This window comes from Aplosporella prunicola (genome assembly GCF_010093885.1).
Source record: "Aplosporella prunicola CBS 121167 unplaced genomic scaffold K452scaffold_7, whole genome shotgun sequence".
NCBI classification, from domain to species: Eukaryota; Fungi; Ascomycota; class Dothideomycetes; order Botryosphaeriales; family Aplosporellaceae; genus Aplosporella; species Aplosporella prunicola.
Genome location: NW_022983535.1, coordinates 419,594 through 442,456, shown reverse-complemented (window position 1 = coordinate 442,456; position 22,863 = coordinate 419,594). Strand labels below are relative to the sequence as shown.

Here is a 22,863-nt window from a genome sequence, read left to right as displayed (position 1 = left end):
AAAAAAAAAAAAAAAGAAAAAAGCCAAAATCACATGTTGCTGTTTGTTCTCTCGAGCACGCGGACGCGCCAAGTCAAGCCAAGTCAAGCTAATCAAAAGCAAGCAAGCAAGCAAGAGCACACCGCACCAAGGAAACGCAGCAAACCAAAAAAGCCACGAGCGCGCATCTAGGAAACACACACACGAAGAATGGAAAGGAAAAAATAAACGCGGAACAGACAGACTGACTGGCGCGGCAGAGTGGGTTGGAAATAAAAGAGGAAGAGGAAGAAAAAGAGGAGAAAAAAAGGAGGTGGAGGAAGAAGAAGAGAAAAATTGAGATAATTGAAAGGGAAACGCCCTACTGACCCTAGTAGTAATCCGTGGTATCTTGACATGAACAAGGTTTAAAATATAGAAGGCCAAAACGGGTTTGTTGGTTGCTTGGTGGCGGAGAGAAAAAGGTCGGGGGGAGAATTAGGTGCGTGTGTGTGTGAAGCGAGAGTGTTGTTGGTCTTTTGTCGCCGTTGGCGGAGAGAGGAGGCAGAGAGACGCGTGAAGAAGAAGAAGAAGGTGAGGGGCGGAAAGAGAAGTATAAAAAGGGTGGTGGTCGTCGTGTGTTGTTGTGTGTGTTCGTACGGACCGAAGAGGTCGTCGGTCTTCTCCGCAGAGGGTGCGTTTCAAAGGGAAATAGAGAGAAAGAGGAACGAAAAGAGGCGCCGCATCGAGAGGGGCGAGAGTAGCAGCGTTTGAAAAAGCAGCAGTAGTAGCAGCAAGATCCGCGCGCAACCTGTCCGTCTCTCCGCAACGTAACGCAACACTATGCGGAAGCACTGGTCCACCGCGCCGCAACGGCACCAAAGCCGCACGACGCGAGGCCCGCAAGAGAGGGGGGCCTAGCCAGACCCCGCCTCTATAGCGGCTACCTCGTCGCCCCTCCCGTCATTGGCACATCCGCGTTCCCTTCATCTTCGCCTGGAATCTTGAGCCCGCCTTCCACCGTAATCCCCTCTCTGACCCACTCCATCTGCTCCACGTCCTCCAGCGGCAGCCGCCCGCGCGATACCTTCTTCAGCAATCCCTCCACCACCGTCCTCGCTCCTTCCCACCCGCTCGTTTCGGGCTTCGATTCATCCCAATCCCCATTCTCGTCTCCAAAGCGGCACCACATCCAGTCACATCGTGCGATTCTGTGTACCGCTCGGCTACGGCCGCGCGCCTTCCCTGGGGGCGGGTCGAAGGGCAAACGGCCCTCCATTAGCGCGTATAACAGGACGCCGACGGCCCACGCGTCTGTTTGACGACCGTCGTACTCTTGGCCCAGTAGAATTTCCGGTGCCGCGTAGTCCTCGCTGCCGCAGCGGGTGGTGAGCAGAGGAGAAGCGGGTTCGATACGGCGCGAAAGTCCGAGGTCAGTTAGTGTGATAAGAGGATAACGGTGGCTCTGTGGGGGCTGGATGCTGGGGAGTAGGGAAACGGGGTAGTTGAGAAGAACGTCTAAACCGGTTCTGTCAGCAGATATTGGGAAAGTCCCACGCTCATATACCTACTCTCGAGTTTGATATCACGGTGGACGATGAGCTCTTTATGCAGATACCGTACGGCGCCAACCAGCTCTGCAAACATGCGCTGGACGAGACCTGCTGTAAGGATTTCGCGTCCTGAACTGGCCAAATCGAACAAGTCGCCGCCTGGGGTGTATGTGAGAACCAAGAGCGCCTGGTTCTCATCGCAGTCGAACGCCTTGAGGCGTATGAGCGAGGGGTGGTGTACAGATTTCAACATCTCGACCTCGCGCTTCAGACTCAGTTCCACCCGCTCCTCATCCGCTCCTCCGGCTGGCCCATGCTCAACGATCTTGATCGCAACGAGTTTGTTTGGATCTAGCTCCGACTCGTCGGGTATTTCTTTCGAGGCGAGTTTTTGCCTGGTGGCCAGAAGAACTTTACTGAATGTCCCCTGGCCGAGTTGGCGAATCGGTCGGTATATCTTCTTCTTCTTCTTCTCCGGGTCGTGCCTGATAGCTAGGTATTCTATACCCTCCATATCGGCGTCGTCTTTCATTTCTTCTTCTTCACTCTCCGTCGAGCTGCGGTTGCTTGGTGGGGGCGTGGGTAAGGTCCTTCTTGGAGCGGCGCCAGATGCAGGGGCCAATCCTCTCTGCTCTGCCAGGTATTCTTCACGATGCAGATGGGGAGTTGATTCTGCTTCCTCCGTGATGGGCGCATTGGTGCCGCTAGAGACAGTGACATTCCTCGGCCTTGAGTTGTATGCGTGCTCGGGAACATATTCGCTAAGGCTTCGATTGCGGCCATGGCTGGCTTTGTTCTTGTCCATGTTGGCGCCGTTGGCTTCGACCGCTGCCGTCATGAGGTCGGAGTATCCTTTGTGTTTTTTCGAGGGCGTGCGCGAGGGTGACAAAGTGCCGTTTGAAAGCATCGTCATCGAGTCCTCTTTCACCGTTCCCGTTCCTGAGGAACCGCCTGATCCCGGCCGTTGGTGGACCATGGCGCGCCGCCAAGGGCCCGGGGAATCATTCATTACCAACGGCGAAGGTAACGGTGTAATGTCGGTAAGTGCGCCGAGCGCCGGCGAGGATATGGCGGAGCTGGGAGAGAGCGAACTGGCCAAGCTGGCAGCGGAGACATTGGAGCGGAGACCCGTCTTCTGTATGTCCATGGGTGCAGTGGCCGAGCCTCGCAGCTCTTCTGCCGGCGTGTTGATGATCGATGGCGCGACAGCCGAGTCCTTGGGGCGTGAGGATAAGCGGGAGAAGTCCGTCTGCAATTGTAGGCCGATAGACGAAGGAGAACGACTATGCGCTTTGGCGGTGATGGGGTGAGGGTGGATGGCCGAGTAGACCGGGGCCGTGTCGACGCGAGGCAAAGGGGCGTTTTGAGTGAAGGTGGTATCGAAGGCGACACCACTGTCAGTGGTGTTGGTGGGATCCGTGTAGAGGCGCCTTGGAGGCTGCACGGCTGATGTCGGCAGCTCGTGTCGGTGGGCAGCCGAGACACGACACTGCTGTGTCGGACGGGAGGGGAGGGGGTCTGGCGAAGGCGAATAGCCTTGGGGCTTTGCAAGCAAGCTCTCGGGCTCACCCATTGCGGGGAGAGGGAGGGAGAGAATCAGGCCTTCGGTGTAGTCGGGCGACTAGGCCGTCACCAACGAGTGGGAACCGTGCGCACTCAAGCAGCGTGCCAAGCTTCCTCGACGTTGATTCGAGCGTTGCACTCGCCGCCAATCGCCCTGCACGCGTCCGTCGTCAGGGGAGGGCTTCCTTCGTGTGAAGGAGAGAGAGCTTGGACTCGACGACTGCCCGACCTCGACTTTTGCTCGCCGCGCAACGTGGGTAGGGAAGATCCTTGCTGCTTTCGTCCGCCCCGGAGTCTCGCGCTGTGCGACAGCGCCTGCAACAACATGGCTCACTGCGAGGTCGATGCGTCCTACCTACTGTACTTCGACCGGCAATTTCTACTTTGCATTGTGTGTGTGTTTGAGAGTGTGTGCTCTATGCTATATTGCCAAAGGCAAAAAGGAAAAATCCATAGTCATCCATCTGTGCCATCGCTGCAGCTACTAGGTATCCTGCATTCTGGATTCACCATTCCGTCGCAATCCAACGACAGGAAACCAGGTCGTGACTAAAGCAAAGCAAGGGCAACGAATCTGGGGCTTTGTATGGTTGTCATCTCGTCAAAGAAAACTTTTTTTTTTTTTACTGCTTTTTCGTTCGCGGGGATTTCCCGGCGCATCGGATGATCGAACGACTGGGGAATGTAAATCAAGAAAACGTCTAGGTATCGCTCATCAGGGTAGAGAGCGCGCAAGAGCCGGCAAGGCGACAACCTGCATAACATCAGGCTCGGACTTGGTGGAGGCATCCTCTTCATTGACGGCAATCAAATCTTTCTCTTTCTCTTCCTGGAGAGAACCTTCATGGTCGCTGGCGTTAGCGGCAGTGGAAAGGTTCGCCGAAGAATTGTTGCGGAGAGGATCGGCGAGGCTGCCGAGAGCGTTGGCGAGAGCGGTCAGGACAGGATTTGGGAGGGTCTGGCCGTACGAGACCCTTCCCGAAATCGCCGAGCCATTGTCACGCTCAGTGCCGTCTGTGAGACTTTGGTTAATCAATGCGTCTTAATTTAAAGCAGGTGAGGAGACGTACCTAAGGTAGTTGTAGCTGCCGTTGCCGTTGCCATAGAAGCTGTTGTCATGGTACGACTGGCGCTGAGAGGATTCTGGAGGGTTGAAGAAGCCACCCGTCTCACCAAACTGAGCCGGGCGGTCCTGGGGACCGGATTGCAGCACATGACGGGCGCCCTCATAGCCGCTCCAACGGTACGGAGCCTGAGTTCCCATGATGTGAGCCTGCGCACGGTTGAAGGCGGCTTCACCGGAAGACTGGGCGGTAGGAGTAGCATTGTCGTTAGAGAGCCCGTGGACTGAGGTGCTGCTGCGCTTGGTGTCATCATCAAGCTTCTTCTCCAATTTCTGCGTGCGCTCTTGAAGAAGTTCAATGTGCTTGGTGAGCTCCGAGACCTGGTTGAGAAGCTTCTTCATTGGCTTCGCGTAGTGTTCATCCATGTTGTTAGAGATGGTGGTGATCTCCTTCTTCACAGCATCCAGCTCGTTGGTAGAGCGACCCATCTTATGCTCCAAGGCGTTGAGATGGTTCACAAGGTTGCCGAAGTTCTCATTCATCAACTTCCGAAGCTCGTCGTACTTGGCAGCGCCGTCGGCAAGAACCTCACTCTTAGTGCTGGCGCTATCAATCTGGATGCCACGCATAATCTCATCAATGTGAAAGTGGAGGACATGGAAGTGAGTGAGCAACTCGTGGTCAGGTGGAAGGCCAGGCAGCGCCATCATCGGCTGTGGCGGAGGGGACGAGAAAGAAGCACGAAGCGGCGATGGCATGGCGCTAGGATGATGAGCGACGGGGCTCATGCTGAAGATGGCGGCCTCTTCGGTCTGTTGAGCGAGCATGGGAGCCAGTCCAATCGACTGCGACGATTTGGCTCCGTTGACAGAGTTTCTGTTGTTCGTGTCGGCAGAGTGAAGCTCAGCGTTGACAACAGATGCGTTGTCGGCGGCCGGCTTGTGGGTGGCGGCTCTGTCGAAGCCCGGGCGAACAGATTCGGAGCGCATGTTTTTCGGGGCTGTTCCTGAAGTGTCAGTGTGAAGTCTAGGTGAGAGGTGAAGAGCGACGTGACGGCTCAGTGGAGCATTAGTAATTACCTAACGAAGAGCTACGAGGTGGGAAACTTGGACGGTCACCAAGGGTGTTGTTCGCGATGTCGGGTGGAGAGGAAGAAAACGGAGGTGGAGCTTGGCGGGTGATGTAGACGGAGACGGAGTTACCGCGCTAAGAACATGGAAGATTGTGTTAGCATCTTCGTTGGGCAAAATGAAAGCTGTTGCCCGTTTTAGAAGGCGCTGTTGCCATTTCGAGAAAGTGCCAGCACACGTGATCGAAAACTCACCTTTCCCATGTTCGGGCTGGCGACCGAGTACATTGACGGAGAATAGAAGTAGGTTGGCGGGACTTCTGGGCGATACACGGTTGCAGGCAGGAGCCCTCCTGGCAACAGGCCACGTCCGCTAGAGCTTCCGGACTTGCGACTACGAGACGCGACCGGTGATCCCTTCTCCCGCAGCAACAGCTCCTGTGCGTCAGCCTTGCTCTCGACACGTGCGCGCATTGAATATACGCTTGGGACTTTCTGAATTAAGTCCATGTAGACCTCTGCACCGTGTCTGATATATGCGCTATCCTGATTGTAGTCAATGCTGTTAGCGTCTTCCACTTCATCCGCCCTGTTCTGTAAACCACTCAATGCAATTTGTGCAGCAAGTCTCGCTTCGTCTTCACGAGCCTTTCTTACGTGTGGAGGGGTGTCCTTCTCTGGAGGCGTCGGTCGCCTAGTGCTGACGGATGCATGTCTACGTCTGCGCCTCCTTTCCCTCGGCTGACGAGCCTCACCGTTGGCACCATCACTGTTCGGCGAAGTTTGAAGAGTGGTTGGCTGGTCCTTTCTGCCGGTCTCTGTCTGCTTGTTGTTCAATTGCGGAAGTGCAGTCAGGGTACTTGGACTACTGCCGGGCGCTTGCGATACGGACGGAGCGCTCTCAGCGCGTTGGTGACGACGAGAAGACTTGAATGGATTCTTCGCTGAGAGCGACGCGCTGATCGCTTTGGAAGCAGCACTGGAAACATTAGTTGACAGAATGGTGGATTCATCGGAGAATGCAGTACTAAAAGGATGTACCGACCGAAGAGAACGCATATTGATATTCAAGCCGCGAAGGATCTTGGAGGACTTCTTCGCCGGCTTTGCGTTGTTCGTGTAATAGACTCTAGTCGGCTGTGTGGGAGTATCATCGTCTGAATCATATCCAAACGTCGAGGTGATAGGAGGGGTTCGATCAGTGTTGGACATCATCTTCATAATCTTTCTCTCTGATCTGTTCTCAACCCAGGCGCGTTCGGTTGGGACAGCATCGTATGCGCCCTCTGGGACGAGTTGGAGCTCGTCAAAGCTGTCGCTAGGGGATCGACCGCGGCGACGGTCCCTGTGTTGGTGATCCGGATCTAAAAACATGGTGATTGTCGTACTAGGAGCTTCGCTGGTTGAAACAGAATCGTTATGTTGATGGGAAGAGGCCGCGACTCCGCGAACGTTGTCACCGACCACAGTCGGCATAGGAGAGGATTCGCTTGAAGACACCTGAGCCTGGATCTCACGTATGTCGCGATAGAGTTGGGTTTGTGATATGCGAAACTCTCTGGGCGCATTGCCACCTGGAGACGTCTGAGTGAGCATGTCGGTGCTGTCAGTGCTGTCCGTGCTGTCCTGCGGAAGAGTAGCATTGGTGTGCTTGACTGGCGACTTCGCGCCGCGCTTCGACGGCGAGTAGCAGTTGTACATTGCTAAGGGCGCGAAGTCGCGCGGGTATGACTAGCTTGATTAATCAGTAAGGGAGACGTTGGCGTTGGTGTTGTTGGTGGTTGGTGGCAGTGGGCGGGAGCGGGGAGTGGCATGAGGGTGAGTGACTTACTAACTGAAACTTCTTGACTTCTGATCCATAAGAGTATGGCGACGATTCAAGTTGCGCTGTTACCGGCAGGCTTGACTTATTGGGACGGAACGTGGATTTTTGTTAGTGACGCAATATGGTGAGATGTTCCTGGGCCGACTTTTTGGAGACAGGTGAAAGCTTGGGAAATGAAAAACACAGTAACAGCACCAGGGCTCCTGAAAAGCCAGAGATTTGAAAACAGATGAAATGCTTAAAAGAGAAAAAAACCTGAAATAGGAACCCGAGCAAGACTGCAGTCATAACTTCAACACTTCGTCGCCCCTCTAAGCTCATGCAATTCCCGTTCACCCTCGACCGCTTGACCTCAACCCCTCGCTCTAACTGCGCTCGCTCCACATGCTCCAGAAGCGCTAATCGCCCAAGCTCCTCCCAGTTCCCGCCGACATTCGCTTACCAAGGCCACATAGATCCGATCCATCTATGAACATTCGCGCATGTCGTCGGGAACTGTACGTCACGTCAGTCGCACCATGATATATAGAGTCCCAAGGCCAAAGCAACGAGTCTTTCCAATGTTTGTTCTCTCAACTGGAATGTCGAAAAGTCGCAGAAATCTCAAGGCGAGAATCAGATCCGCTACCCACACACTAAGCGCCGGGTCTCCACAACAAGGTATCCGGGAAACCACCCCGCGCCCGTCCTAAAGAATCAAAGAAAATGAAGCATAGGTATTGGCTATGCTGTTTGTGGCTGCGCCGAAAGCCTTATGGTAGGGGGAATCACAGTACGACGCAATGCGAGCGCTTGCCCGGCTTCTTTGTCTGCGGAGGCTCGAGAGCCGCAACAATTGCCTGCAAAGATATGGGTCAGTCACAGTACGCGCGGGCGAGCTGGGGACAGGCCAAACCCACCTCGTCGAAAACGTCCTTCAACTTGTATTGTGTGAGCGCCGAACACTCGACGTATTTGACAGCGCCAAGCTCTTTGGCCATGCGCTCACCGTCCTCCTTCCTCACCGGCTGCATTTTCTGCTTCGCGAGCTTGTCGCGGACCGAGGCATCGTCTCTCAAGTCGACCTGGGTGCCGACAATAAGGCAGGGGACGCCGGGGCAGTGGTGGTGGACTTCCGGGAACCACTTTTCCCTTACGTTTTCGAAAGATGCGGGCGACGTCACGGAAAAGCAGACAAGGAAAACGTCAGTCTGCGGGTATGAGAGCGGTCGGAGACGATCGTAATCCTCCTGTCCGGCGGTATCGAAGAGGCCCAGGGTGTACGGCTCGTCGCCAATCCTGCAGTCAAAAAAGGGTTCAGCGGCGTCCATCAAGACACCCGACGTCGCATCTCATCGACATGACACTCGTCCCCGCCAGCGCCGTTCAGGGTCGAGGCTTACGGGCCAGGCAACCCCCAGGCGGCGCGCAGGCAGCAGACGTGAGCATGTATCGGATGGAAAGGCCCACTCACATGACGGTAACGGCATAGTTATCGAAGACGGTCGGGACGTATTCCGAGGGGAACTTGTTGGTGGTGTAGCTGATGAGCAAGCACGTCTTGCCGACGGCACCGTCACCGACGACGACACATCTGCACGAGTCTCAGATTAGCAGACGCCCAACAGCAGCCCTGGTCTAATCCATGCAGCACGTCGCAGAACAGTGCGCGGCGGCTTGCGGGTGGCGGTATTGTGGTATACACACTTGATGGTGGCTACGACCATGTTGATCGCTGGAGAAAGCGTGTACTCGATGTGGAGAGCGAGGCGCCGATCGGAGGTGGCAGGGTCAGGAGCGAGGTGGCAGGGCGCGCAGCGGAAGCTCGGGGTGTAGAAGTATTCTAAGCACGGCGGTGGTGGTGGATTAGGAGGCCTGGCAGCTGGGGAGCAAGTGAGATTGCTAGGCGATCGCTGGCGGTGAAGTTATCCAAAGGAAGGTGGAGTAATGTGAAGGAGCCTAAGAGACCCATAGACCATCAGTACCGCCCTCCGCACCGCGCAAGGAGCCGTACCGCAGACCCCGAGATTGAAACCAGTTACGACGCGTGCTACGCGGAGTGATCTGTGGTTGAAACTCGAAACGTAAGATGGCTGCTCCTGGTCGTGGGTCTGATTGCGAGGCCGAGGGCTGGCTACGAGCGCGACGGCGAGAGGGGCACGGCTAGAGGATGCTTGCTTGTGTCGTGCGCAGGCGGGCGGGCAGGAGGCGGCGGCGCTCTTTGTGATCGAAAAGGTCCTTTTAGAATGGCGGAGATTGATGGCGCGAGTAGACAGCCCCCTTTGCCGTCCTGATTCGCTCGCCGCCCACGCCTCGCCAGACCACCAGCTTCCCTTTCACGCATATACACGCAGCAGTCGCACAACCCGCGACAGCTCATCTACCGCAGGCAGACAGACGTGTCCCTCGACCGCCCGGCTCCCTTGTCGCGTTCACCGTCGTGAAACCAGGTGCATGCGTTTTAGGCTTTGTTTCACCTTCCCAGCTCCTCTGCTGATCGTCATCCGTCTCCAACTACTATTGTACTAACTACTCCTACTACTACTCCGTACCTATTCTACACACTCCCTCGCCTTCTCCGCCTCATCATCAACCACGCCCGACGCTTCCCCGTCTCCGCATCCCCGTTGCCTGCTGCTCCTCCTCCTCCTCCACCGATCACCCGTCCCTTGACGTTTTGGTCCATCTGCCGGTCAAGGATCAGCACCTGCAGCTACACTGTACGCGCCCTTTTGCGAGCACTCACCTTCTCCAGTCTGTAGTTTTTCATAAACAGGCTCAGCGGAACCAGCGGCGCGGCTGCGCATACGCCGGCAATCAGGATCGTGGTCATGGTCTCCTGATACGCTCGGATGATTGCGTCTCTTTCTGGACTTTGCCCAGCCCATCCCGTAGACGCCAGTGTAACATTACCGTAAATTGCCGAGGCTTGGTTCTTGATGTCCGCCGGCAGATATCTCTCCAGTTTCCCGGGAAGTATGTTCGTCCAAATGGCACCCGAAATCGCTGAGCCGACGGCCCCGCCAATCTCCAGAACCGTCAGGAAAACCGCCGTGGCTGCCGCCACTTCTTGATGGCTGGCCGATGCCTGGACACCTAGTTGCGCCGGCACGTTCAGACAACCTCCTCCAATCCCCATGACAATTTGGCAACCCACTAGCGTCGCCGTTGAGACGCCAATCCGGCGGTAACGGTACATGAGACCAAGGCCCAAAAGATAGATACTAGATCCTAAGGTAACAAAATATTTATAATGCCCGGTGTACTTGATGAGCAGCGAGACCACGATTGACGCAACCGTCGAAGTAAAAGTGAAGGTCTGCGTTATGTGACCTGCCGCAACCACGGATTTGCCCTGGACGACCAACAGGTAGGAGTTGAAGTAAGGGTAGACAGAAAGGTAAAAAGCCACTACAAGGTCAAAAATCAGTCAACTGTTGACGTTTTTCAGCAGTGCGCAACTCACTGAAGTAGAAAAAGGCAATTGTAATGCCAGCCAGCACCGTCCTGTCTCGTATCAAGTCCTTTGGGAAAAATGCGCGAGGCGCCAGTTTTTTGCTCCGTTCCCAGAACGGAAAAACAAGAAGACATACAACTCCAACCACCAGCATGGCGATGATGCTCCCATTGCGCCATTTTCCGGACGCTTTTGAAGCCAGGGTGAGCGGTATGAGTATCAAAGACACTGCCGCTGCGAGTAGCAAGAGTCCGAAAAAGTCAAGCTCGAACCATAGGTTTTTGAGCATGAACCAGACACTTTTGCCTTTAAAAGGTGAAGACGGAAGAATACCCATCTTCTTCGCCTTCAGTCCATTCAAGAACAGAGAAAGCGCAAGGGGCAGAAAAGCCGTCGGCAGGACAATGGCCCAGATGCCATATCCCCAGCGCCATTTGGTGTAGAGACTTTGCGCAACTTCTGGGCCGACCCAGACGTTTATCAGAAAAGGAATGTCAGGAATCGTGGAGAAAAGAGCCCTGTTCAAAAGGTCCGTGGTGTCTGCAACAAAAATTTGCTGCAATATTTGCAGTCCTTGGGATCCAGCAGAATAGAATATCTGCGCAGACGCGTAGGTTTTGACGTTGTTGGAAGCTGCTTGCTGGATGTAACCGATGGTATACAGGCAGACTGCAAAGGTGAAAGATTCGAAACGGCCAAACACATCCGCGACCTTTCCCATTGGAGGTTTAATCACGGCTTTGCTCGTTAGCACAGCTCCGGTCAATTGGTTACAGGCAACTAACAATTGACCACCGACTGTACCACAGTTACCGTGGAGACTAAAGAATGTGCGCTAAAGGCTGACGTCGCAAACTGAGTTAAAAGATTTGTGGTTTGTTGCTCCAGTGATGTGGCGAAGGCCATGAGGTAGAGGCTAAAAATGCATCAACAGCAAGCCAATGGATGGCCATGTTCATCAGCCTTACCCGGCGTATGCCGCAATGAGCGACCATTTCGTCCACGCAGTGCTCACTGCTTCTATCCTTTTGACGCCTGCTTGTGCACTCTCCGAGCCATCCGAGTCGGTTGCCTCTGCGTGCTCATTCTCAGAGAGCTTCCCCATTTCGTGGACTTCTTTGGGCTCCATGGCGCAACAAAGGAAAGCGGTGACAAGGTGCGAAGTCACTGCCCGGCGTCGCGCCTTCCGGTCATAGAGACGACACGCGTGAACTTTAAATACTTCATAGTGCCGAGACGTTCTACATTCCCATGGTTGAATCAGATAACGGCCAGTAGGACGATCATCTGGGGCGTCGCGCGTCGCATTGGACGCCTCGAACCATGGGTAGCCCGTGGTCTGAGGTCATTAAAGTTATCTGATTTTGCGGGAAGACCGCCTGTGCGGGCATCGATCGGGCTGAAATCGTCAAGGGTCCTCCTGGTCCCAGCCAACGAGCGCCGCCTGCAAAGCTGGCAAGGTGGCATTCCGGGCGTCTTGGGTGCAGCCATGGCAAAACACCAAGCGCCCTGGGCGCAGCACAGCTGCTCTACATCTTCTATCAGCACAAAGCCGATCGAGTTTCGTCCAGTCGTCTGGATGAAGAGGGTAAAACCTCAGCTTTGGACTATTTATATCCAGGTTCCATCCATGGAGTCGGGTTCGATCTGAAGCGCGCGGGTCTCGGTTGCCTAGAAAGAACCAGCTGTCAGTGCATATGCAAGCCCAGTCTTCGTGTATGTACTGTGGTATTTCTTTGTCTATGCATAAGGGATGGTACCATATTTGGGTGCGCTATTTCCATCCGAAGGATCGGCGGCTTGAGTTGTAACGGGCCCCCAAGCCCCATCGAAAATCGAGACCAGTGACTTCAATACCCCGCTGACATCGTTACAACGTGGGATGCGCGCTGACACGGCTCGGTTCATGAGACGTCTGATCGAATTCGCATAAAACCCAGCTTTTATGCGTGACTGTCTAGTTTTTCACTGCTAACACACCGACGGGAAGTCCGAGGCTTTTTCAAAAAAATTTGAACCGTCGCCATGGCTGCCTGACGACCAGACTAAGTTCTCCGCACGAGTGGACTGGAGGTCTCCACCTGCACCCCCGCAAAATCCAGATCTGATGTCACGCTTCTGGGTCCGATGATGAGCAGCTCGGGCCGAGCCGGTTTGCCGGCACAACTTCAAAAAAGCAATATATGGTGTGCACGGATAGAGCGCACGCTTTTTTGTCGACGATGGCCAAGATACAATAATAACGCAAGAAACACATCGAGAGAGCTTGGGAGTTCAACATTGCCTACAAGTTCGGTCTTTTTGCCCAGTGGATATGACTGCAGCAGAATCTGCTCAGATACGGATCCAGGTCCTCTCCGACCTACATCTGGACCAACCCACGGCATACGACGACTTTGGGATATGTCCAGTAGCACCTCACATTGCACTACTCGGTGACATTGGTCAGGCAAGAGATGATGCTCTTTACCACTTCCTTCGGCGACAACTTGAAAAGTTCCAAACCGTTTTCTTTCTCCTCGGTAATCATGAGCCTTTTCATACGTCCTGGGAGTTTGCAAGAACAAGAATGCGCGACTTTGAAACCGCTATAGAGAAAGAGCGTCAATCCGGGGTGCTACTCGGCCGTTTTGTATTCCTCGATAAGACAAGAGTTGATTTGTCGTCAAAAGTCACTATCTTGGGCTGCACGCTGTTCAGTGACATTCTTACCGAACAAAAAGAGCTTGTTAGCATGAAGCTAAAGGATTTCGATAATATCGATGATTGGGCAATCGAAGACCACAAGGCCGCGTATAACGCTGACTTGGCCTGGCTAAACGATCAGGTTTCTCAGCTTGCTACATCTGAACCGCATCTCCAAGTCACAATCCTCACGCACTATTCACCTACGTTGGATCCTCGATCCATGGACCCCAGACATACGGGCAGCAAGATATTTTCAGGCTTCATGACAGATCTCTCGAATGAGATCTGTTGGAATAGTCCAGTTGTCAAGACATGGATATTCGGCCATACACACTTCAACTGCGACTTTGTGGATGAAGGAACTAGGAAAAGGATCTTAGCAAATCAGCGAGGATACTCTAGGTCGCCATCAAAAGGTTTTGACCCGGAAAAGACTGTTACTCTGGGATAAATGTTTCGGTTTATGTGAGATATCATATTAGGTGGAATCGATATATTCCTTGCTATTAGCAACACTAGAAACCAGATAGATGGGTCGGAGATGAAATAAGACGTGCTGCTTCGTAAACCACCTTCCGTTTTGGCTATTTCCCAGTTTTGATCCTCAAAGATGATGTGAGGTGCCATCCTTTTCTGGATGATGGTAAAGGCGAGAGCATGAACTGCGGCCATTGAACTATATGTAATGACCAGTCTGATGACGACACTTGCTAGCCAGTCAATTTTTGTTGGGCTGAGAAGCACACAAAGACTGTTATGCTAAATATATATCCGATCATGATGGAAGGGATAGGCTGACACGCAGCAGGAAGTTGTGCCTGTAGGGCATTACACCATCTTCTTGCACCCTCCAGCCAATATCATATATAGCTGGAAGCATCTCAAAGTAGGGATAAGGCAGTACGTATAAACTTTATCAAAACATCCACTAATCAATAAGTTTTTTGAAAGTTTTATTCCCTCATACATGCAGCACGCTTGCCATGAGAATGGGAACATGCTGTGTATACCCTATTCTTGACTTTCTGCCTTTGGCAATTCGAGATTTCTGAGACGTCTTCTTTCCGAAGTCTCAAGCGTATGCAGTTCGCCGAAATTCAAGGAAAACCCAAAAAAGAAATGCCGGCCACGAACGGGAGTATTGGCTATGTGTAAGAAATGGGCGTTGGTAGATGAGTGGTTTTGAAGCGCAATGTCTCACAAGAGGATATTTGCATATTTTTATTGGCGCTCTAACTGGTTTGAGTGTGACCCCCGGACCGGTGAAGGTAAGCACTAATGCCTACTAAATTTAGCCTCAAGCCAATATGCGTCTCTCGTTTCTCAGCCTTGTGCGACGTAAGTGGACTCGACATTTCGAGAAGTTGTGGAGTCGTGCTGGTGAAATGGTTTTTCAGGGCGAGAATCTTTGGCCAAAGCGGTTTTGGGATAAAAGTGTTGGAATTCGGTCTTGTAGAGAAAGCACACAGCAAGATAGACGTGTGCTCGTGATATTTGGTACTTGCGAACATCGTACATTTGCCGAACATTCATAGTAGCCGAGAGCCCAGTGCTCAATTCTTGACTGCCGATGCTTGCCTCTATCCAGTTTATCGGCGCCGTCTGACTCGATTGTTGAGCATAACGGGAAGGGATATGAGGATGGCAGCAAACGTTATCCGAGACTAAGTCGTACCGCCTTGTCTGGATGTGATCAGCTTTGAGCACATAAGACAGTGATTTTTGGTTTTGGAATGAGCTAACGTCTGTCACCGTCAAGGGGGATAGGGAAGGATATAAGCAGTCCCTACGGAATATACCTTGTCTGACTATAAGCCTGAGTCCTGAACATAAGTGAGAGTTTCTTAGAGCGCACACATATTGTAAATATCTTAACTGGATTTCGTTTCTACTCCGTGCAAGTATTCATACTTCGTTAGGTGGTGAATCTCGCTTGACGGTGACGGACGTTAGACGGGAGGACAGTCTCGAATACACGGAGGTTTGCCCATAGTAGATAGATATTTTCTTAAGAGCTTGTTCATGATCGAGAAAACCGGAGTGATTTCGGTGAATTTATGCCCATTACATTCGTACTTATTTTAATCTGTCAGCATTACAAGGATCGGATACGTCTCGCTTCAACTCTTCTCCGTTCCTTCTCGACCTTGATGGCCTGGTTCATACTCGGCGCTTGTGCGTTCAAGGTAGCTTTGTGCTGTTGCAGTGCTTGCGGAGATACTTCATCTAAGATGAAGTGCCCAATGTGGCCGGTCCGCCATCTCTGTATCATCCAAAGAGCCGCCGCTTCGGTATCAGGCACTGCGCCTGCACCCAATCTTCCGGTCTTCCGCGCAATAGCCTCTAACAGTGGTATAACCTCATTTGTGGGTTCGTGGTACTCGGCGTATAGTGTAGGGTCAATCTTGTTGATGTGGAACAACAGGTAGTCTGCCAGTGTAGTCGGGGGAATGATGGTATCCTTGACACTGCCGCAAAGGGCAAGCTTGAGCATAGACTCGGCATTTGGCATGTAAGGCACAAACACACCAGGTGTGTCGACCAGGTATACGCCTTCAGTGCCTGCCTCGCCCATGATAATCTTGACACCAGAACCAATCTTGCGCGTGACGCCCGGCTGCGCACCCGTGTGCGCAGCCTTGCCTTTACCAACACCCACCAAGCGGAGAGCATTGAGGAGGGAAGACTTGCCAACGTTAGGCATGCCGACGATCATCATGCGAAAGCCGACCAATGATACAGCGTGGTCCGCGTATTCTTTTGCGAACTTTAGGACTCGGCGCACATCGGTTTTGTCCCTGTGATCGGAGAAGTAGACTTTCGCAGGCGCATGCCATTGGCGGATAATCTGCTCATTCTGTGCCATGTCAGCACTTAAGCCTGTAGTTCATGACCTCGTGCAACGCACCTGAGCATCTGCGGCGGTTCCTTGTCTTCCCAGATCCTTCTTGGTATATATGATGAGACGCTCCCGCCCAGCAAGGCTTTCTTCGAAGAGTGGGTTGCGCGAGGTCAGGGGGACTCGGTAGTCGCGGCATTCTATAATCAAGTCGATGCTCGAGAGGAGTGTTTTCATCTTGGTGAGACCGGCGCGGTGGTGGCCGAGGAAGTAGGAGCGCGGGAGCGAGTCGAGGGTCGGGAAGACCGCCCGCGGAAGGAAATGTGAGGCCATGGTGTGTCGGCGACGGGCGACATCATTGCGAGCGGAGAGAGGTGCGCGATGCGGAGAACATGGTGGTGCGTGGAGAAGAAAGTGGTGGAGAGCAATCAGCAAATGTTCGAGCAGGGATCCACCAGAGGCCGACGCCGCGCCGTTGACCGTCCGTCGTCATTGTGCCTTGCGGGGCCACACCGCCAGCCAAAGCCAACCTTCTCCAGACGCGCACGTGGGGCACTCGTCAGAGGGCATAAAATGGCCCAGCCCGGTGCGCCGCGGGCTCTTCCTTCGTACCTATCTGCCATGGCTTCAGAAAAAAGCTCCGTCTTTGCGCACAACGGCCTTCTCAGGCCCTTTCGCCTGCTCAGGCAGGACTTGACTAACCTGCCCAAACGCTACCGTTCAGACTGGTCCATCTTCAACCAGCTGATCTTCGCCAGCGCCGTCTATGTCTTCTTCACCAATCTCCTCCCGGGAATTACCTTTGCCAGTGATTTGTACGTGCTTACAGGCAAGAACTGGGGCACAATAGAAGTTGTCTTCAGTACAGGCCTTTGCGGCATCATCTTTTCTCTGTATGTTCTTTCTCTCTCCGGCTCAAAGTCAAAAGGCTAACTCGCTAGATTCTCCATCCAGCCTCTTACAATCCTGGGAGTCACTGGACCGTTTTCTATCTTGGCGGAAAATATTTACTCGTTGTGTGATACATCTTTCAATGTAAGATCATCCATCCACCATCATATGTTGGATTATTCAAATCCTGTAGATCCCGTTCCTACCGTTCATGTCATGGTCTCTCATCCATGCTGCGTGGATGCACTATCTGCTTGCAATCTTCAACGCTCACGATTACACCATGCGCTATGTCACAACCTTTTCAACGGAGATATTCTCTTTGCTGAACAGCATAATTTATTTCCACAAAGCCATCCAAGAGTTGCAGCGGGCACATGATCACCTTTCGTTCGCCGCATTCCTCTACGCCATCATCGGGGCGGTCGGATCTTGTTTGCTTGCTGTTTTTCTTGCATCCGCAGAAAAATGGAAGCCGTTATTCCATCGATATATCCGGATGGGTCTATCCGAGTATGCAGCCGCAATAAGTATCATATTCTTCATCGGGATACCGCATGTTGGAGAGCTTGCTGCCCTGGACAAAGAGACCCTGCAAGTCAGCCAATCCTTTAGGCCAACTAGCCCCGATCGGACGGTATTTTTTGTCAAGTTCTGGCAGCTACCCGTTGAATGGATTTTTGCAGCCATAATCCCCGGCTTCATCATCACCGCACTGTTCTTCTTCGACCATGAAGTTAGCAGTATCATCTGTACTATCAACCGATACGGTACTCGCAAACCCGGAGGATTTGCTTGGGACATTGCCTTACTAGGGACCACGACTGCATTATGTGGAATTCTTGGGATACCTCCTGCAAATGGTCTTTTACCCCAAGCACCACTTCATTCCGAAAGCTTGATGCACGAAGAACGTGAAAATATACAGGTTATGGGGCCTGCAGCAGTCGAAACCACTCAGGCTAGATCCTCTAGCCGTGTGTATGAACAACGATGGAGTCATTTTTTGCATGCAGCTGGAATTCTCTGCTTCGTCAGTCCACCATTCATGGGAGTTCTTGGGTTAACTCCTACGAGCGTACTCGCTGGACTTTTCATGTTCATGGGTGAGCAGAGCCTTTCGGTCAAGTAAGTCGATTTTAGTTACGAGCACCGGTAAATGCCTGCTAACTCGAAACCAGCCCCCTACTCTATCGTACTTTCTACCTGTTCACACCACCATCGGAGCTACCCTCACTCCCTCAGGCAATAAAAAGCTACACGCCCATCCACGGATATACTTTAACTCAGGTTATCGTGACGGTCGGCATCTTCATCATTACTTTGACTAAAGCGGGTCCAGCTTTCCCCATTATCATCATACTTCTGGTGCCTCTCCGGCTACTGCTTATGAACAAGATATGGAACAGAGAGACGTTACGGTATGTGGATGCTTGGGCGTGTAGAGACGGAACTCCTGAGGATGATGAAGATCGGAAAACTGGGGCGAGGAAGCCAGCTGTTGCTCCGCCTGGAGCTGTTTCGCAAGACGTTGAAAGTGGTACGGAAAACATGGATGCTGAGAACGGGGCAATTATGTTACGTCGGCTAGGTTCTGCTAATCGGAAAGAGTAAGCTCTGATGGTCCATAGACGTTTAGTGAAATATAGCGATAGGGCATTGTCATGTACGAAATTTTTGTCCTGCGGCCACTAAAGGTCTCCCTGGGTATGAACTGTAACAAGATATCTAGCTAATTTTTGAACCGGAAGTCTCGAGTTGCACTAATTTGGAACTTGGAAGTCCCTATGTCTCCCAGAGAGGAAACGACAACCGTGGAAAAACTATTAGCCGAGGCTGGACCCAGGACCTCCATCTCAGTCCAAACCGAACCCTGCCAAGCCCTGTGATCTACATCTATCATGACGACCAATGCATCAACATGAACAACATGCAGGCCGTGGACGTAGGTGGTTCGGGGAGGACGGGGTGCAAGCCCCTGAGGTGATGAGACGGCGTGCGAGGCCCGATACGGCCTATCAATGCCGCTACCTCGACGATGTTCGCTCAGCCCTCCGATATCAATTCCAAACGCATGCTGAAGTCTTCGTCCCTGAGGAAGTATCTTGTCGCCTAATTTTCGGGCTTGATTCGTCATTGGAGTGGACGAAAGAAGGACAACCTACCACTGCAACTATCAGTCGGGGCCGCCAGGAATCTTCCACTCCGGACTCAGACTACAGCGTTACAACGGCGCTGTCAAACTTCCTGGACGCAAAAGAGAAAAAGCAGTACCAACGTGCTGTTGCAAAGATTATCATTGGAGCTATTTCTCGTGTTGACGGCTACAAATACTCCGAGCGTCGTACGAATGATACGAGTAAAGGAGATGGGTATCGCTTTCAGTTCATCTGCCGCGACTCTCTGTAGAACAAGGATCGCTCAGCGAATAAAAGTCAGACAGGAGACAAGATTCTTCCTGATTGTGCGATTTCCAGCACTCGTATCTGCTCTACGTTTACTAACGCACTGGGCAGATCTCACGCCGCAGCTGAAGAAAACGACGTATGACTGCAAAGGTGGAATACTCATAAAATTTTCTATCAAAGATCTTTGCGTTGATGTCTTCTATCACCATTTTCCCATCCACCGAAATGCGCAGGATGAGTTCATGTATGCGGTTCCCGGAGAGATGTCACGGGAAACGTCTAGCCCTCAAGCCGAGTAAGTGGTCAATTTGTCTGATTTACTCCCCAAAACATCACTCAGACCTTCAAATGTCGATATTTCCGTCCCAAGCTGCGTTTTGTCAGACATACTACGGGCGAAGAGGCTTATTGAGGGTACAGGGCACAGCTAGACAATACACAGCCACCAACCGACGATACTCAGATGCAATCAAACCAGAACTCAACTCTGTTGCTGCAAAACCCATTTCAACAATCTTTCTCATCCACTACTGCTACATACTCTGCCAATGACGTCGTAGCACCACCTCAACAAGACGAAAGAACCGCAAAACCGCGAAAGAGAAAACGGAAACGAGCGACCGATTCAAACGCTGCCGCTCCAACGGCTACAGCTGGTCCCTCGTCATCCCAAGACACACTCAACATCGACACGCTGGTCACCGTCCTCGACGCGGACATCAACGGCACTAACGGTGAAGCCACGACCACTGTCAGCGAACCGTCCACTCACCCGGTTCAGAGCTGGAGTCACACGGAAGCCAGCAACCTCACAGGTGGCAAGAAGCCCGGCGATTTTAAGTTTAAGTGCGCAAAGGCCGGCTGCATTACTTGCAGAATCCGACGAATCAAATGTGATGAAGCCCACCCAAGCTGTGTAAATTGCACGAAAGGCCACAGAGACTGCACATATCCGGCACCGTTTATCGAAAACAAGAATCACAAGCGCACGAAGAAAGCCCGTGGTGAACGATGATAGTCACAAAAAAGGGCCCGTGAAGAAGAGTTGCTATACGCACTGTTATTTACACCTTCGAGATATTGTTTCGAAAGGCGAGTGCAAGCCGCGGCCATGAAAGGAAATGCTGCATTTCCTGCAGGTGGGAGGCTTCGCAAAAATGCTCTGTCGCTATGACTGCCTGGCACACTTACCGCCGCCGACGGCGGAAGGAAGCGCAGAGTTCACTACATTGCCTGGGGGCGCAAACATATATCATGATCGACCGACAGGCAGCAAGGGTGTTCTTCGCAGGCAGAAGGCTCTACGGTGTCGCTGAATCGCTTAGTGGAAATCGTACAACATGTATGTCCGTACGCGGCGTCTCCCCCGGCATGTCTTTCGATACTGACGCCTCTTGTGTTAGCATTGACACTACTGCCTGCAGCGTTAGCTTCGGATGCGTGTTGATGTCGTTGCCTGTACCTCTAAGACCGGAGAAGACGAAGGTTGCTGATGCGCTGGCGCTCTTCATGGCGCATATGTTCTTTTTCAGTATGGTAGGTATAAAGAATGACAGTAGTGTTGATTTATCATTGTGTTTCTTTATGCGTAAGGTCACAAACACTGCAGTAACATAACCTCCCCCCTAACATAAACCCCCCTCCCTGCCCCATATAAGTCCGTTCCGCCAGTCTCCTTTCGTCCTCCGGGGCACAGTGGTCTAGAGGGAAACAACCTAACCTTAGCGACTTTGTAAGCTATTCGGAGTTCCGTTCCATCGTCGCTACTGGTCAAGTTCAAGTTCGAATCCGGGGGTTGGCACTGGGGGATATACTAAGCAACTTTGTAAGACCTTCGGTGTTCCGTTCCAGGGTTGCTGTTCGATCTGAGGGCCACAGCGACGTCTAAAACGCACTGGGGAAACTCACTATAGTCGGCGGGTTTGTAGGGCCTTTGAGCTTGACTTTTTGCGGCCGTGTGCTCGGGTTGTTGGTGTTGTTGTTTGGGTGTTTCCTTTGAGTCGCGATGGTTGTTGACTTCACTTGTACGATATGTGTATCTACAGGTGTAGAGTTGTGTTTTCTCGCTCATTCCCTCCCCAGCCTGGTTAAGAGTCGCGACAGCAATATAAGTTATGGTGATCCTTTGTTGTTGTTGTTGTCGCTTTCTCCTGTCACACGCTCCGCTTCCTCACACATCTATCTGCTTCCATACGTCCTGCATCTTCTCACACTTTCTACCATGCCCTGAAAGAACTATTATTACACTCCGTCACCCACTCGCATACCCCCAACCATCTATCTCTCTTGCTTCAGCCCTCAGGCAAAAGCAAAGACACCCTCAAACCACAACACCCATACCACACACAGGCCCAAACACAACAGATAAAAAGCGCCTTGACACGACATCGGCTCCGCTACAGCGCAACCACTTCCACACCAGCTTACCGCTCATATGCCCACTCTCCAGCGCCCATCCACTCACTCCCAGAGCGAGCAGCATAGAGTCGCGCCCTCACTCGCACCCACCCCCCCACTGAGCCCTAGCACCGCAACATGCAACATCCGAAGCCATTCCTCCACAACGCCCCAGACCCATCACCAGCCTTACCGCCACCGTCATTGCGCCGCTCCCCGTTCGTCGCATCTACCTACCTACAGCGCACCCGCAGCGTAGCAGCGAGACAGCTAGCTGCGCGGCGGGCATCATGTATGGCCTTGCCTTGTGTCGTTCGTCGAGATAGATACGACACCTGCATTGCCTAGACAGTTGGATGGTACATACCCTACGTCTACGTCTACGCCTACCTATCACGAATGATTATCATCCATCAGTGAGTCTTCACAAATCCACATACAAACGACACAACACAGCACGCAACGACACCACCACCGCCATCATCACCTTAATCTGCGTCAAAAAAGAGACTCCATTTCATTCAAAGCCTCCGGCCAGTAGGCGTAAGCAGTACCTAGCTAGCTCGTCGTCTCCAAGCAGCCAAACCAAAAAAGCAAAAAGCAACAAAAAACCAGAGTTTCCCTATGATATACACCACGCTTTCCCGCGCTTTCAGTGTCCGCGGCGCGCGCAACCAAACAAGGTTATAATAATAATAATAAAAAAAAAAGGCAAGCAAGCAAGCAAGCGGCAGGTTAAAGTGGTATTTGACCCTTGTTGTTGTTGCTTTTTTCTTCCCATCCCGCTCGCTCGCTCGCTCACTCGCTGCCAAGGTTGTTGCTATCGTGGTGCTCAAATGCCACCACCATCGCACCGCAACCTGCAGCAGCTCCGTTTCAAGTCAATAAAAAGTTCTCATCCGTGATCATTGGCCCACCGGCATTGACGAGCCTGTGCTGTCCTGTCCTGTCCATCCATCGCGTCCGCCGCCTGTCATCCTCCTAGGTACAAAGAGAAAAGGCCTCTAAAAGTTTTTTGGTATCTGCCTTTTCGGGGGGTTTTGCGTTCCACAAAAAAACGGGACGTGAAAGACGTTTATGCGGAGAACTTCTTGGTGAGCTTGGCGATGACTAAGAGAAAGCGGTTATGTTAGTATTGCGTGTACTGAGGGTGTTTCAAGTGGCGTGATTTT

The 22,863-nt window shown here is 52.5% G+C and overlaps 11 protein-coding genes across 11 annotated transcripts in view; 5 read left to right on the top strand and 6 right to left on the bottom strand.

Annotated features, from left to right (window-relative positions):
• Positions 1-901: 901 nt before the first annotated feature.
• K452DRAFT_223381 (uncharacterized protein) lies at positions 902-3,084 on the bottom strand (the record flags this gene model as incomplete). The annotated part of the gene is made up of 2 exons (XM_033536615.1): positions 902-1,476; positions 1,530-3,084. 2 exons carry the CDS (start codon positions 3,082-3,084, stop codon positions 902-904), a joined length of 2,130 nt encoding a protein of 709 aa, XP_033399810.1.
• A 255-nt stretch (positions 3,085-3,339) lies between these two features.
• Positions 3,340-3,699, top strand: K452DRAFT_285317 (uncharacterized protein; the record flags this gene model as incomplete). The annotated part of the gene is made up of 1 exon (XM_033540092.1): positions 3,340-3,699. A coding segment is annotated over exon 1 (224 nt), but the record flags the coding sequence as incomplete, so codon positions are not given.
• Positions 3,678-6,908, bottom strand: K452DRAFT_357029 (uncharacterized protein; the record flags this gene model as incomplete). The annotated part of the gene is made up of 4 exons (XM_033546086.1): positions 3,678-4,096; positions 4,145-5,138; positions 5,218-5,344; positions 5,463-6,908. 4 exons carry the CDS (start codon positions 6,906-6,908, stop codon positions 3,790-3,792), a joined length of 2,874 nt encoding a protein of 957 aa, XP_033399808.1. The 3' UTR covers positions 3,678-3,789.
• An 891-nt stretch (positions 6,909-7,799) lies between these two features.
• On the bottom strand, positions 7,800-8,738 carry K452DRAFT_306725 (uncharacterized protein; the record flags this gene model as incomplete). The annotated part of the gene is made up of 4 exons (XM_033543012.1): positions 7,800-7,871; positions 7,932-8,310; positions 8,486-8,605; positions 8,719-8,738. 4 exons carry the CDS (start codon positions 8,736-8,738, stop codon positions 7,800-7,802), a joined length of 591 nt encoding a protein of 196 aa, XP_033399807.1.
• Positions 8,739-9,576: 838 nt separating this feature from the next.
• Positions 9,577-11,573, bottom strand: K452DRAFT_349891 (uncharacterized protein; the record flags this gene model as incomplete). The annotated part of the gene is made up of 5 exons (XM_033545621.1): positions 9,577-9,697; positions 9,758-10,422; positions 10,478-11,206; positions 11,254-11,384; positions 11,437-11,573. Coding segments are annotated over 5 exons (1,782 nt in total), but the record flags the coding sequence as incomplete, so codon positions are not given.
• Positions 11,574-12,958: 1,385 nt separating this feature from the next.
• K452DRAFT_285309 (uncharacterized protein) lies at positions 12,959-13,714 on the top strand. The gene has a single exon (XM_033540091.1). It carries the CDS (start codon positions 13,038-13,040, stop codon positions 13,605-13,607), a length of 570 nt encoding a protein of 189 aa, XP_033399805.1. The 5' UTR covers positions 12,959-13,037; the 3' UTR covers positions 13,608-13,714.
• A 1,489-nt stretch (positions 13,715-15,203) lies between these two features.
• Positions 15,204-16,393, bottom strand: K452DRAFT_316843 (uncharacterized protein). Its single transcript, XM_033544007.1, has 2 exons — positions 16,065-16,393; positions 15,204-16,013 (listed from the first exon to the last, which is right to left on the bottom strand). The coding sequence occupies exons 1-2, from the start codon at positions 16,326-16,328 to the stop codon at positions 15,252-15,254; spliced, it is 1,026 nt and encodes a 341-aa protein (XP_033399804.1). The 5' UTR covers positions 16,329-16,393; the 3' UTR covers positions 15,204-15,251.
• A 223-nt stretch (positions 16,394-16,616) lies between these two features.
• On the top strand, positions 16,617-18,500 carry K452DRAFT_223383 (uncharacterized protein; the record flags this gene model as incomplete). The annotated part of the gene is made up of 4 exons (XM_033536616.1): positions 16,617-16,888; positions 16,937-17,030; positions 17,080-18,014; positions 18,068-18,500. The coding sequence occupies 4 exons, from the start codon at positions 16,617-16,619 to the stop codon at positions 18,498-18,500; spliced, it is 1,734 nt and encodes a 577-aa protein (XP_033399803.1).
• A 275-nt stretch (positions 18,501-18,775) lies between these two features.
• Positions 18,776-19,533, top strand: K452DRAFT_345547 (uncharacterized protein). Its single transcript, XM_033545458.1, has 2 exons — positions 18,776-19,350; positions 19,403-19,533. Exon 1 carries the CDS (start codon positions 18,798-18,800, stop codon positions 19,293-19,295), a length of 498 nt encoding a protein of 165 aa, XP_033399802.1. The 5' UTR covers positions 18,776-18,797; the 3' UTR covers positions 19,296-19,350; positions 19,403-19,533.
• A 53-nt stretch (positions 19,534-19,586) lies between these two features.
• K452DRAFT_152909 (uncharacterized protein) lies at positions 19,587-20,494 on the top strand. Its single transcript, XM_033535552.1, has one exon. It carries the CDS (start codon positions 19,758-19,760, stop codon positions 20,307-20,309), a length of 552 nt encoding a protein of 183 aa, XP_033399801.1. The 5' UTR covers positions 19,587-19,757; the 3' UTR covers positions 20,310-20,494.
• Positions 20,495-22,766: 2,272 nt separating this feature from the next.
• The window catches only part of K452DRAFT_306720 (uncharacterized protein), a gene marked incomplete at both ends in the record, with an annotated part of 972 nt that continues 875 nt past the window's right edge, over positions 22,767-22,863 (bottom strand). The window contains one exon of the mRNA XM_033543011.1: positions 22,767-22,801. Coding sequence (XP_033399800.1) covers positions 22,767-22,801 — 35 coding nt within the window. The remainder of the gene's footprint in view (positions 22,802-22,863) is intronic.